Consider the following 15,287-nt stretch of genomic DNA (forward strand, 5'->3'; position numbering starts at 1 on the left):
TTCCCATCTTTATTTTCCTCAAACTTGTTACATTACAATTAATGTTGTAAAATATTGTATTTGCGCATGATTTGAGCATAGGACCTAGTGGCAGTTGTGACTGAAAGACAGCTGAGCTTAGTCTGTTAAATAATTTTAATAGAATTCTAAAATACATCACTGCCTGTTGCTAGATCAGCTCACCGGTATTAAAAAAGGTTTTATCTGACGTTTTAGATTTTAATGAGCAGGGAGCCAGGTCACCTGTTGACAAAACTGTCCTTGCCCATCTCCACTTCTTTGTTTCAAATGCCACAAGCGCTCTTCAAAATTAGATTAATGAATAATTAGAAAATATTAAAAGCTTGAAAAAAATGATCATCCCTAGCAAGCACAGCACACAGCGTTGCAAATATGTGTGTGTGTATATATATATATAAAGTATATAAATGCATATATAAACATATATAGCATATATACAATATATGGATATAAAACATATATGTATGTTGCAAATATAAAAAAATCCAGAGAAACAAAAATATGCTTACAAATGCGTGGCCAGAGGGCAGTGCCTTTGGGCTAAGCGTGAAACACCAAACGACTAGGCAAGAGGCTGGCAGCCTGGGAGGAAGGTCTTAGAGATGTGGCGTAGGATGAAGCCGCAGCATTAAAACACATCCTGGCTGCATACATCAGATATGGATCGGATAAGCCAGGTTACGCTCCGGAGAAACAAAGGAGGCGATTGTGTTACGTCCCCGATAGCAGGAAAGGGCAGGAAGCTAAGGGCTCTGGAGCTGATATCTTTTTTGTGTGCAGCCTTTATCTTTTGTGCAAGAGGGGAAGATTTTTTTCCTGAGTCGTTCACTGCTGGGATGAGAAGTTTGGTTGTCGACTGTTTATGGTTCATTATTTGTCATGTTTTGTCAGGTGACCTTGTCATTAGATAACACTTGGTACAATTGTGAGGGTTTGTTGGGTTTGTTTTTTTTAAAGGATTCTTTCTGCCTTCAAAACCAGGATGTGTTTGTTTTGCCTAAGGAGTGTCCACTGGTTCATCCATTTCTTAAATGCACCTCTGAATTGGGGGTCTAGCTTAAGATATGGACAGCAACACCTCTGGAACTGAACAAAATATGTGTTACCTGGTGAAGAATATGAGTTTTGAGCTGTTTTGTCAAAACTACTGTCTGAGTAAAGGATGGTGTTCTGCAAAACGATGCATTTCACAGACTCCTTTGCTGCTTCAGGCAACGTCTCCCTCAGACTTCAGTGTGTGGCACCTTGAAGGTCAGTCGGAAGAAGGCGCAGGTCACATCTGTTGCTGGTGTACACTCAAATGATTTAGACTTTGTTGAGCCTGGATGAGAACTGTATCTTTACTTCACCTTGAATTCATCCCCCCAAGGCTCTCGTGTGGCCTGAGTTAGCTGCGGCACCAGTTAGCCCGGTTTCATGATGCAGAGCAGCCTGTTCATGTGCAGTAAGTCTGTGGACAGCAAAGGTCTTAACCAAGCACAGACCTCTCATTCCATCACGCCTGTTTTTCTGCTTTAAGTCTGCTTTTCCACCGCTGCTTATCAAATGTTCCTTTCTGGTGAATCCCTTGACTGGCCTTTGAGCTTCTGTTTCCTTCTCCCCTCGTGTCGGGGAAGGGTCTGGATGGAGAGGTTGCACATGAGTGAGCTTCCTCAGCATCCCCTGCTGGAAGGGTGGCACAAGGTGGCCAGGAGCTGCTGAAGCTCCACAGGGTGCTGAGTCTCCCTCCCCACCACTGCGATGATACCCCAGGAGTAGCTGGGTTTCAGAAAGCGGGGACTGCTGTCAGTCCTCGGCAGCATTTTTCGCAGCATGGAGGCACTTGTGCTCGTAAACGCGGCAAGGTGATGTGGTTCCCCAGCGCAGTGGTGGGCTCAAACCACCAGCCACGACTTGGGAACCCATGTCCTATGTCCTGTTTAAAGAGAGCCCCACAGAGGCTTGAGGGAGGGGGAATGGCCCTCCTCTGTTTCCCCCCCAAGGAAATAGGGAAGTGGGAGGCGAGCAGCCTGGGCTGCGCTGCCCTCCCCGGCAGTGGGTCGCCTGGTGCAGAGTCTGGTGCTGGTGGGAAGGCAGGGCTTTCGCCTTCCCGACTCAGCAGAAAGAGGGGTTGTGTTGGTAGAAGGAGGCTGAACACAGGAACGCAAACATAACCTTTTTTTTTTTTTTAAGAAGTCGTGGGTGTATTCTTCTGCTGATGCCAGCCTTTTCCTTTGCTGCTGGAAGGAAGTGGGGAGAAATTAAGCTTCCGACAAAATAAAAATGTGATTATTAGCATTTTACTGCTTGCTAGCTGGTGAAGATGAGAACAAAAGGGCTTAAATGTTTTTTATTTTTCTCATCTGTTTGAGTTTGTTAGTTCTGTTTCCCATTTTTTATCGGATCTTTCCTCTGTAGGCCAAGCTAGTGCCCATGGGAGGTGGCGGATGGACAGACAGCCATCGCCTCTGACTCCTCTTTCGTTACTCGGCATAGCCATGTGTAGCACTTTGTGCAAACAGCCCGGCTGGTGCATGTGTAACCTGAGCCCGACGGCCTCCATGGTGCAGGCAGCGGGCTGGAGTGAGTGCCGTGGTCTGGGTGAGCCTGCCCACATGGCTTGCTGGTGACAGTTGTGGCCATCATCATGAGGAGGGACATGTCTGCTCTGTTCTATACATAGGTGGCCAAGCAGGCCTCAGGATTGCTGCCAGGTGATAAACCATTTGTAGTCTGGATTTCTGCTGGAGATACTGGCTGGGGGAAAGGCTCCGATCCGCCGTTTCTACCCAGGGACAGAGGTGGGATGTAAGCAGTGGAGGGGAAGATCAGTAACATGCCTTACAAATTGATTAAACTTCCAAGTACATTAATTTATGAAAGTGCACCTGTAAAGACTTCTTTCCATCTTTTTCCAGTGGTAGTAGTTATAATTTGTTGCTGTGTCTTTCTTTCTTTCTCCAGACGATTTTGCAGAGGAGGAGGAGGTGCAGTCCTTTGGCTACAAGAGGTTTGGTAAGTGGCAGCAGGCCTTTCAGCTCGCTATTGCGTAGTGCCTAGGGTAAGTGAGACACTTGCTATGGAAACTTCCCTTGCTGGCAGCGTCAAAAATGCACAGGTACAGTCCCATTATCCACTTCATTCTAATATCTGCCCAGAGGAAAGGGTGATTTTTAGGCTTGGTTTATTTTCGTGGCAAACATAACGCTTCAGAAGTGGTTTGTTCCATTATTTGGTCATTAGTGTCATGAAAATGAAGCTGACACCTGAGCAGAAATGAATGTGCTGGCTGTAGAGAAGGGTCCATGCCGCTTGCACGTCCTCTGCCCAGCTGGGCTTTCCTTCAGCCCACAGACTGATGTGCAGCGAGGTTTGTAGGCGTTCCCGAGAGTGGTGGCATGGGACCTCCTGCAGGCTCATGGGAGTTGTATTGGCGGCTGAGCCAGGACATATGCTGTGCACTCCTCTCAAAAAAGAAGTAAAAGTATACGGTAGGAATGCACTCTGATGTCAAAATCAATGAGAACACTTGGTCACTTTCTTTCCTTTTTCCCACTTTCTTTCCTTTTTTCGATGTTTGTTCACTGAAAATGGCCTTCTCATGTGAAGAAGGCGGTGCCACGCATCTCTGCGCAGGGGTCAGCAGCCTTCATGGCTCCTCTTTTCAAGGCTCTTGTGCTCTCTTCTTCTCAGGGAAACATTTCAGTCTCTGCAGCCAACAGCTTTTCCTGGGGCATGCTGACTCCTGTCCCTCTGGCCACGGGGAGGTGACACAGTGGCCTCTGAGCTCTCCCAGTGCCAACTCTGTCTTGGAGCAACCAAACGAGCTCATCACCCAAGCTGCTAGCTGCCTTTGCAACTGCAAGCCATCAGGATAAAGGTTCACCTTGTTTTTTCTCTTCTGGGAAAGTGGCTTCAAGAAGAGTCACTTTCAACAACCCCACTTGGCAAACAGATAGGAAAAGCAGACTGAAAATCAGAAATAAGTCAACAATTCCCTCCGTCCCAAAAGGAGCAGGGGGAGGCAGCGTAAGGAGATGCGGTATTTGGGAGGTGGGGATCACATTCGCATGACCTCTCCTACCCCTTGAACTACTCCACTGCTCCCTGCTGTTGAGCTTTATTTTGGATAGATCAGCCAACCACAGAGCCAGCATCTGTGGCTTGGAGAGTCCTGCCATAAGGCTGCACATAGGGTTTTTTCCTCCCCCCTTTTTTTTTTCCTCTGGATTAGGCCCTGGAATAGCAAAAAAAGAAAAAAAAAATCTTGAGAAACGGCAAGAAATGTTAACTGTTCATTTCTGTCACCTCCAGCTGAGTAAAAAATATTAGGATTCATTTAACACCTCTAACAATAGCTTCCTTCTGTGTTGCCCGCTACCTAGCTATCCCTGGTCAGCATGCTCTTGCAGTGAACTGTGAAAGGTTTTAGCAAGGAGCGGATACCTAATAGGAAAGTACTATCCTTCCTATCCCAATAGTAAGTGCACTGTTGTGACATGATGGGATTTTTCCGTGTTAACCTGTGAGTTATTTCTGCCCTTAGAAACGCAAGGTTTAGCTGAGCATTTCCAGAAATGCTTGTGCTCTTGCGCTTGGCGGGGCAGCGGGGAGGGAGGAGAGGGCCAGCAGTCTGGCAGTGGCAGGAGGAGGAGATTTCACCGCAAAAGGAGGAGACAGGGTAGTTCCACCCTTAGGAAACCACCATAACCCACTTCTCCTTCATGAAAACAACATTGGTGTGGTCAGGGAGGTGTCCCAGATGTCTGCAGTCCAGAAGAAGAGCTTCAACTATAGGGGGGAGTGGGGTCATGAAGCCATAGCATTGGCACTGGTGAGAGTTGTGTAATTCAGTAGTGTCGTGATCCAAGAAGCCTTCTTTGTCCATGCTATTTTTGAGCCCAAACTTCCTCCCATACCCCCTTCCCCATCTTTCCCATCATCATGGGGCAGCACAGGGAGGAGCTAGGCTGGTTTCCATACCTCCCTGCGCCAGCACGCGTGCTGTTTGCCTGCAAGTGCTCACGCTTTTGTGGCTCCTGAAGGGGTTATTTCCCCTCCCTCAGAAAACCCGACTCGGTGCGTTCCCATTTCTACAGTCCTCGCTGCATTTCCAGGCAGCCTTTGAGCAACCTCTGAAGGGAGTGGGAGACACGTGCCTTCAGCAGCACTGGCTGCTTCACCTGGCACCAGGCTCCTCCGTTCAGGAAGGTGACATGCACATCTTTTAACTAAAACTCCAAATTCACTGGCCAGCTGGGTTGGCATTTCCAGCGAAGGACCAGAGGTTGCTCTTGGGCCCAAAATGCAGCTGAGTAGCTCAGGCTCCTTCCTGACCAGTAGGAAGTGTTATGCCTGCTGTCCCGACTGGTTGTCCCTCTTTGCTCTGTATCCTCGCTGGTAAGAGAAGGCAGTATGGGGAAAGTCCAAGGCAAGAACCAAGTTTTATTATATAAACCCATGATAAAAGGTCATTTTGAAAGGATCCTGGTCCTGTCTGCTGGGCAGCGCTGTAGAAATCAGTGCTGTTGGTGTACAGCCTGCTGGAGTGGGCAACGATAACAGCCGCAGTGGGGTTTTTTTGTTTCAGGAGCCATAGCGTAAGAGCAGTTGTGTAATATATTGTGACCAGAGTAGTCCCTGGATGCCCCGTTGACATGAGACGTGGTGGGAGGACCGTGACTCAGATGCCTTTGAGTCCATCGTTTGGAAGTGTGAGGCCTTGTTTGGAGCAAAACGTGCTCCAAGGGGGAGATGGCTAAAGCACGACTCGTTTGTAAAAAACATGGCTTGCGGTGAGTCACTGCTGGCAGCTGGGAACGTGTGTTGGTCAGCACTTGGCAAGCAAAGCCTTGACCAAACTGCTTTCCTAGAGTTCAGCTGAAGAGTTTATTATTAGCTGCCTTGTTGCTGGAGCCTGTAGTTTGGTTCAAGGAAGGAAGAGATCTGCGGAGGGAAGGAAGGAGGCAATCTCCAACAATTCTCGTTTTGGGGAAGAAGCTTTTGAAAAGAGGACTGAATATACGCAGTCCTGCACTGCTTCCCCTTTCTCTGAATCTTTCAGTCCCTCATCCTCGGCTAAGCTAATTTCAGAGAATTTATCATGCTTCTGTATTTTTTAGTCAGCAGAACACTAACGGGTCATATTAAATAACAATGAATACAGATGCAGACAACTCCAAGATGCTAGGAACATACACACCAGCATTTTTTCCCTTGTGAGCTTGGGACAAATTTGCTGCAGGGAGTCAGGGAGGTAGAGGAAGGCACTCTTTCCAGCTGACTGATGCTGTCTAATTCTTCTCAATGGATGCTACAGATGTGCAGGGACAGTGCCAGAAGTGCGATGCTCAGCTGCAATGCCTCCAGATTGCTGCAGTGAGAGAGCACGTGAGGAAGTGTGTTTCTTATCACCGTTACTTCATAATCAGTCACTGGTCAGGCTGCTTTGGAGTTATCTGCTCCAGATAACAAGCTATTCCTCTCCACTGCTTTTCCTCTACCAGATTGCCACTGATGTTAACTCTTTCGTCATTCAGTGTCATTGGTTTGCACCACCCCAGGCACACCCCACTTTGTGAAAGAATGAATGAGGAAAGGGCAAAACTTGCTTTCCAATATTACACACTTTTGGGATGCTAAATCTTGTGCTTGAGAGCTCAGACTAGTTTCTAGGTGGTAGATATCAGGATGAGATCTCTTTACGGCAGAGTTTTGACTACTTCCTATGAGATTCAGGCTCCAGGCATAGCCACAAGCAAGGGAATTGAAGGGAAAGAATGGACTCGGAGGTGGTAGATCTGATCTTCCTAACTTGTGGCATTCCCAGGTAATAGATGTGGAGATCGCTGTGAATTTTGTTTCTTTATGTTAATGTTTTAGAACTTAAAACCTGCACTTTACTACATTAAATAGAGTATTTAATGTAGAAATTTCAATGTGAAGTTATTCATTGCATGGTTTGAAGCTACAGTACAATACGGAACAGCTGAAAGCAAAGGGGGTGGTCTTTGAACTTTTGCGAAGCACATTTGTAATGTTTTAGAAAACAGCCTTCGAAGAAATGAGCCGAAAGCCCTGCTGATGAAGAGAAACCTCCCAAGGAGTCAAAAGATATGGCCAGTACTCTGTAGATAAGTAGAAGACTAAACAGCTTGTGTAAGATAATTACCCTTTGCCCTTGGGAAGCGCAGCCAGAATTGGAGTCTGTAAGCCTATCCTCCATAGTAGGACCCATCTCGGTCACCCCTGTACTCTAGATCATGAGTCAGGGTCCTCCCCACCTTCACCTTCCCGCTCCCCTGCCACAGGACTGAGACATCAGTAGGGGACCAACCCTTGTGTCACCGCGTATCTGGCAGTGGTCCCCTCCGGTCTTCCCCACACCCTGTAAGTCAACAGCTGACAGGAAAGGAGGGATAAAAATTACTTACTCTCAAGTAAGGCAGGTACTTTTTTAGGTACCCAGAAATGACTGGGTCAGGATCTCCCTTCTGTGCGGTTACGGCAGTCTAGCTCCTGAGCATCATTCCAGGCATTAGAATTACATCTAGGAATTTCTGGACTTACATCTAGGAATTTCTGGACCAGAAATGGATGAATTATCCTGCCATGCGGTAATAAAATATGCTAGGCGAGGAGAAAAAAAAAAAAAACTGGTTTAAAAACGTATTTGGAAAATATGATTTTTTTTCCCTAATGTGTGGCTTGGGAGCAGCTGAACTAGGTCCATTTAATAACTGTTTTCTCATTATATATTGTTTATAGTATTTTATGCAGTGAGAAGCTATATGTTATTTCTCCACCTTTGATAGCGTACAACTGGGGAGTTTTAGGAGTGTAACAGTTGATAAAAGCCTTCTGAATGGTTTACAATGAAAAAAGAAAACTTAGAGATAGAAAGCTTTGTTAGAAAAGGGTTTAAAAAATACAGATTTTTCTACCTATAAATAACAGTGCAAACATGATCATGGTAAGCAAAACTTATGTCTTGGGATTTTGTGATAGTTCAGGAATAGCATTTATTCATTAACACTGCACAGACAGAATTATTTTAGTCCCTATCTCTGGATAAATCCAGGCCATTGTTCACGTCTATAATAACAAGCACAAAAACCATGTCTGGCATCAGTCTGGTGGTGTGCTATATCCACACAAATCTTAAGCCCCTAACAAAAAAAAATAATAAATCTAAGCTTTAGGAATTTGTCAACTTTTCTTTATGGTTTGTAAACGACCAGTGAGGGATTTCAGGTGCCACAAGCCAGATCCCTCCCTGGGAATTCTTTCACATGTATGCCTGCAGCATGCAATCATATGGCTTAATAAAAAGTCACAGGGTCGCCGGTACTCACAAAGCCAGAGGAAAGTTGGGCACGTTGCTTCCAGTTCACTGATCTGGCCGTATTTATCAGATGAGGATTTTGTCTGTGTGCATCCTTGGGGGTAGTTAAATCCACACTGAATGGCAGTGCCTGTGTGGCTGTTAATTTTAGGCCAAGAAATTTCATTTGGAGCAACCCTTTTAAATGCCATGGCCAGTAAGGTGGAAAGGGGCTGAGCCTACCCTCTCCTGGGGTAAGCTCACAGCCCCCGGGGGTCCTGGGTTTCTGTTGGGGCTTCAGTCCCAGGTGTCAGGGCCTGTGTGTGGAGGGACCACCTGTCTAAGGGTTCCCCTTCCCTTCCCTTCCCTTCCCTTCCCTTCCCTTCCCTTCCCTTCCCTTCCCTTCCCTTCCCTTCCCTTCCCTTCCCTTCCCTTCCCTTCCCTTCCCTTCCCTTCCCTTCCCTTCCCTTCCCTTCCCTTCCCTTCCCTTCCCTTCCCTTCTTTCCTCAGAGTACTGGGGCAGTTGGCACGTAATTGAAGTCTCAATAAATAAGTAAACAAATGCTGACGTGCGTGCAGTATTGCCATTGCAGAGGAACGTCAAGGTGCTCACGAGCCGTCCAGATGCCTGCGTGCCACCAGGGTGTCCCTCCTCTGGCAGTAGCTTCTGTCTCTCGCGATGTAAAAGGCATGGGTGACAAGTGGATTAGTGCTGATATATCCAAACCACGAATTTAAAACCGCCAGTCTTCCTGAAGACGGAAAATAGTTGGTGCACCCTGATAAATCCATCAGTGTCAGGCAGTATTAGTGAGATCCAGAAGTTACCAGATCTGCGTGTCCTGTGCTAACTTATTCAGGAGCTGTAAGAGCCATTCAGGTCTATGGGTTTGGAGCTGCCGCTCTCCAACCTGCCCTGCTGTGCCTGGCTAAAGGCACTTCTCCTTCTAATCCAAACCCATAAAGAGGCCTCTTAGCAGTGCCGTGGGGACTAAAGTCATTCCAGCTGTGTGCTCTTATGTAGGCAATCTATTTTCTCTTAGTTACGGGTTTTTCCTAGCTAGTACAATTAAAATTCTTGACATGTTTCTTCATATATTGCATTTGCATGCTTGGAGCAATACCTGTTTGATCAATCTCTGTCTTTTACAGAGGTGTGGTGAAAGGTGGTGGGGTCACCATTATGTGTGAATTTTGCTCTCTATTCTTCATTAGAGCTATAAAATAGGTGTGTGGGCTCAACAGCATGTTGTATTTACGAATGGAATGAAAAACATTGGCTACACTGTAAGCAACACCTGGGGATTTTGTATTTATTTCCATGTAAAGTTAAAGTAGCTGGACAAATAATGATGTTTGGTAACATCAGCTTGCTGCCAAAACACCTAGGCTACATTATGGGCTGTTCACAACAAAATTACCTGTGAAATTAATGTCTTGGAAGGAAACTAAGCATTGTATTTTCAGCACTTGGTACCATTATGTTTCCATGCAAAGGAGTAACATGGGAAAACTGTGGGAGAAATGAAAATTTCAGATAAGAAGCCATCACAAGAAGGAATTAAAAATAGTTGGAGATGCCTGTTAGTGTACTCTCCCACTGCTGCTGTGGGATTGTAGCGCACACCAGCATTAGTCCTGGGCTCCTCTTCAGCTTTATTCAAAATACAAGTCTGCATCTGTACCCAGCTGCGGCTATATTCTGCTCTTAATGGCATGCTATTAACTACAAGGTTGCAAGTGCTCAAATGTGTCTAATTGATCCTTGGATTTTCTGTACCTACTTCAGAGTCATTCCCCATCAGAAAGTTGCCATGCTGTGCTTACAGCTGGCAACACAGTTTTGAAAGAGGCACACTGGTGTCTCATGAGAAAAGAGGTACTATTTTCCCTTGAGAGTATGTTGTTAGGTATATATCTAACAACGCTCGAAAGTAAAACACATACCCGTCGGGTGCTGCTTACATTGCTATCCTAGATTCCTTTTATTTCTTCAGAATTTCCTCAAAACATCCTGGAGCTCTAAGACCGATATTAAGTGACGTGGCAGAGGTGACATCCCCGCACCTGATTCTGCAGGGCACGGAGCCCTTTGCAAGCGCTGCTCAGCATCCCATTGAGTCAGACCCCTGAACGTGCAGTCTGCATCAAGCGGTGCTGCTGCCGTTACTTCGACAGCAATTTGTGCAAGGGCATGTAGCAATAGGACAAGGGGCAATGGTTTTAAACTAGAGCAGGGGAGGTTTAGATTAGACATTAGGAAGAAGTTCTTTACAATGAGGGTGGTGAGACACTGGAACAGGTTGCCCAGAGAGGTGGTGGAGGCCCCATCCCTGGAGACATTCAAGGCCAGGCTTGATGAGGCTCTGAGCAACCTGATCTAGTTGAAGATATCCCTGCTTACTGCAGGGGGGTTGGACTAGATGACCTTTAAAGGTCCCTTCCAACCCAACACATTCTATGACTCTATGATTCTATGAACCTATGAACAACAAGTATGCTAAGAGCGAAGAGCTGCGTGTTTTAATTAGCAGCTACCATGACACATAGTTGGTACAAGATAGCTTGGCAGACAGCTTGGTAGACAGACGCACTGCCTCATACAATAAGCCCCTAGCTGTCAGCTTTGAAAGCCTTTCCTCCTTTGGCCACCTTGCTCAGAAGCCCCTGCCAGTCATTCCTGGCATCCCAGGGAAGGGGAAAGATCAGATTAAATTGTTACTATGGCATTTTGTCCACTGAACTCTCAGAAGCATTATAACAAAAAGTGCCACGATGTTTTGACGTAAGGTGTCATGTAATATTCTATCAAGCTTCCGTGCCTCTGCGTGGCTTGGTGCCTGGTTTCCCACGCTCCCAAGGGAGGTGCGAGACTTCATCAGCTTGGCTTGGACCCGAATCTGGACCTGAAACCAGACCCAGACCCATCTGTCTCTGCTGTCCCCCACCATCACACTCAGCAGCCCTGAGCCCGGGCCAGTGCCCTGGGACAGGTGACACCACAAATGCAGTACATCATGCAGTACATCACATTGTTTTACTTGGCAATTTTCTTGATGGCTTTCAGAGAGAAAATTTTACATCTGAAGATTGACTTCTGTGAGAAATCTGAATGTAGGGCGTAGGGTGGGAGCCATTCCACCTACTTTTAGGGAGCCTAGACACCAACCTCTCCAAAGACACCCATCCTTAAAATGGCAGTTGCAAGGAGAGGCTAAAGCTGCATGGAGGGACTTCCATGCTGAGCCAGAGCTTTGTGTTCCTGATCATTTTGAGTTACTACATAGAGATCTTCAACTCCAGATCTCTGTATTGTGTCCAATATAAATGCTAGGGAAAGCATAGAAATGCCTAAAGAAGCCTGTGAGAGAGAATAATGGGGACAGCACAAATAAAGAATCTGTAAGTATTTTAGGCTGGTTTTGCCTGTTGCAGACACTAAGAAGGAACAGTATGTTGCTTTGCTAAGTCAAAACCAATTCAAACTCCACTGTGCTGCAGTGCAACAGATTAGCCAAAGGAAAGCTGGAAAAAAATTTTATCCAGTCTCGATTAACCTTCTGCATATGGGTAAACCTAAGCAAAGCAGCCAAGAGCCAAGAAATTTCCGTTTGTCCTGTTTCAGCTTGGGTTAAGTGAGTGGGCTGAGATTCTGGAAAGCAGAGAGGGGTCAGGAGGGAGGCGTGAGCGGGAAGGAGTTTTGCTTGGTGCCCGGAGACGGCACGGACAAGTGTTGCGCAATGGGTGCGTGGAAAGGTTTGTGTCCTGCAGATACTCTTCAGCTCAGTCAGGAATGCATCTGGAAAACCCAGCCAGCCAGAGGGAGAGATCGATGCCTTAAATAAAAAAAAGGTGAATGTGCTTTTTCATGGTTCAGCTTGTGACTGTTAATGGAGGCAGCTGGAGGTTTTATAAGAGATGGAGTACAAGACACAGGGATCCACTTCGCTTCAGCCCAGTAAGGCTCATAAGGAGATTTCGTGTTAAAAGTCTTGTGCAGACATTCAAGCCTAGTGTAACAGGACTTCATAGCATCTTTTCTGACAGCCATTTCATAATGCTATGAAGATGCAGGGCAGATTGGTGTTTTTTCAAGGATGTCTGGGCACTCGGGTCTGCTTAACAGTGTTCTGCTGCATATGTTTCAAAACCTGAAATTTTAAAAGTTTGGAAAATGCTTATTGATTTGTTTTACATAACATGTTGCTGTGTGCTTGTTACCAAGGTCTTGGCCAGGAACATGGAAAATTCTACCAAGTTTTATATTTTGAATTAGCCCAGGAATGACCATGGATGCTTTTACTTGCCAGGCTTGTTAAGGTCAATGCTACATTCATTGTGCTCAATGGCAGAAAAAATACTGGCTTTTATATTTTGCTAAGAGATTAAGGTATGATTTCAGACCATCTGTGTATGTAGTGACAACTGGCAACTGAAAGGTTCCTTACATATATTTCTGCTTTATCATAATGTCCTCATAATGGAGGACAATATGGTTACAAAACAATAATAATACATAGAGCCAAGGGATATTTTCCTTCCTTCCTCCCTTCTCCCTAGAAATTAATTGCTTCATGTGGAAATAGGGCATATAATGCCCCATGTAACTGATTATTTCATTTTAAATCTGACCTGTAAGACTCCAGTTTGGGGTGGAAGAGCTCTTGTCCTTAATTCACATTTTGAACAGTCTGAAGCCAGAATAACCCGAACACGCGGTGTCAAAATTTCAACATAGCATCTGTGCACAGCTAAATTCACTTGTCCCCAAAAGTTATTGCATGTCACTGTGTGTGTACACAGATGTTTATATTTAAACGTATGTGCTCGGTTTCATACGAATGCATCCAAATTGGATTTCGGTCAGTGTGTTGCACTACTTAACAGCACAACCTCAAATATACAAAAACCAGACCCGTGGACAGCTAGGTTGCATGTAGGATCCATCTGGAAATTTGTGCTCCAAATGCGTTCCTGGGCGTATTGTTCCCCAGGTCTGGAAAGCCAAAATTCTGAGAGGTGGTTCTTGTCCTCACCTTGTTCCAAGTCCCCCATCACAAGTCCTCTTGCTATCCTAAACAGTGACGCTTTCCTAAAACAGGCCAACTAATCATTGCTCCATAACTATTTGTCTCCTTAGGAAAACAGGTTTCTGCTTGATTAATGATAGTACGTGTTTGACCTCTTTTACAAATTTGTAAATATGACCGTATGCATTTTTCAGTGTTAGGCAAGATTTCTTTACTAAGTGCCTTGCAGAAAGCAGCAGAGGCGAGGACTGGAGAATACACAGCGTGGCTTGGTTTTAAGGGGAAACAATCAAACCAACATCTCCTTCTTCTGCTCATTGCAGAGGAGCTGAAAAAGCTTTCCCAAATATTGAAGACTTTAAAACTGGTGCCTTTTCTGAAATAGTCAATGTTAGCTAAAAGTAAGAAAAGACTTTGACATGTCAAAGTAATGAGTTTGGGGTGTGTGAGGGGCTGAACTAATTGAAATACTGCTGGAAAAGGAGGAGGAATATACATATCTGTTGTCTTTCTCTTGGGTCACCAAACAAAACCAAAGTAAAGACCATTCTTCAGAGATCTGTAATTCAACCTTCTCAGCTCCATCCCTCCTGGTCACAGATCAGACACATCCTTTCCGCAGGATCTGGAAGAGTGCATGAAGCCCCATGAATGGAAAATCCCTCTGCTTTGTGTAGCGTTCACAGTTCAAGTTTTGGTTCATCGAGGTGCAGAAAACAATGTGCTTTGTGGAGATGGCGGTCTGTGGTGCCATAAGGGAACCCCATGTTCTGCTTTTTCTCTTCAAGCAGTAGCAGGAGCAAAGCAGAGGTGGCTCCTGTCCTTTTTCTGTTTAGCTGGAAGTCTGTCCCTTATCCCCTCCATTCCCTCTGCCCATACAGGTTAGGTCTGGAGTAGTCCATCAGCAGCTAAAAAGCATGTGTCAGGCTCAGTAGTGAGCCCACCAAGAGGACGCAGCAGGGAAATGTGGTAGCTGCAGGAAATGCCTGCCATTGTCAGAGGCCGATCGGCACCCCATAAACCCCGTAAACTTCACAGCTCGCCTCTTGTTTCAGCAAACCTAGACTCCGGGCCAGGAATGGATGAAGGGGGGATGGCATGAGTTTTAATGCCCAGCGTGTTGCCCCCGTGCGTGCTGATGGGAGGGCGTCAGCTGGGGCTCACCTTTGCAGCAACAGCCACATCTGCTCCTCTGCTGCAGCTCTGCATCCCCTCTCCTGAGAAACTCATATTCTTGTCAAGCTGCTTTGTGAAATACGGCACAGTGGGGCTGGTTTTTTTCTGTCTTCTGCGCAAGAGGTTACTGTGGCTAGTTCTGTGCTTTAATACAGAGAAATGGAGCTGTATCCTCCACAACAAGCCCTTTTTTATTACCCGTGGTCTGAATAGCAACTGAGCCTCTAGTCATGCCTCCAATGGAAAGAAGACCCCTTGTGAAAGCCTTTCGTTTACTGCAGGGAATGAATTTTCACGTGCATGAAACCAGATTACCAAAAAAACCCTCATAAAATAACCAAAAGAGCTACCAAGAATATGTATGTGCCCAGTGGGTGTTCAAGGCGGCCTAGAAGAGATTAAGTGGAAGCGTGGCCTAGAAGAGATTAAAAGGAAGCAGAAGAGCTGACTGTGAAATTTAAAAGGCATTTTACGTCAAAGGAATACTTATGTCACTATAGTTCTCTTCATTTTGAGCTGGCTGAGTGTGCTGATAGGGCACTATAATAATTTTAAAACAATATTTAGAAAGAAAAATAAATAATCTCTAATGTCTTTTCAGTTGTTCTTCTGGGAAGACTTGTGGTGACTTAAAAGAAAATACTCAGTGAAGCAGTGAATGGGAGACATTTCCAGGGTGGGTGTGTTTTGAGGTTTGTTTGGGTTTTTATAATCCTTGACTCCTATGTCTTTTTTTTTTTTTTTAATACTTTTCATAT

The 15,287-nt window shown here is 45.6% G+C and overlaps 1 protein-coding gene across 1 annotated transcript in view; it reads left to right on the forward strand.

Moving 5' to 3' along the window:
- Positions 1 to 15,287, forward strand: part of COLEC12 (collectin subfamily member 12) — a 106,747-nt gene that overhangs the window by 9,560 nt on the left and 81,900 nt on the right. Inside the window, exon 2 of the mRNA XM_063326665.1 lies at positions 2,965 to 3,015. Within this exon, the coding sequence (XP_063182735.1) occupies positions 2,965 to 3,015 (51 nt within the window). The remainder of the gene's footprint in view (positions 1 to 2,964; positions 3,016 to 15,287) is intronic.

The sequence above is a fragment of the Chroicocephalus ridibundus genome, chromosome 2, assembly GCF_963924245.1.
Source record: "Chroicocephalus ridibundus chromosome 2, bChrRid1.1, whole genome shotgun sequence".
Classification (NCBI taxonomy): domain Eukaryota; kingdom Metazoa; phylum Chordata; class Aves; order Charadriiformes; family Laridae; genus Chroicocephalus; species Chroicocephalus ridibundus.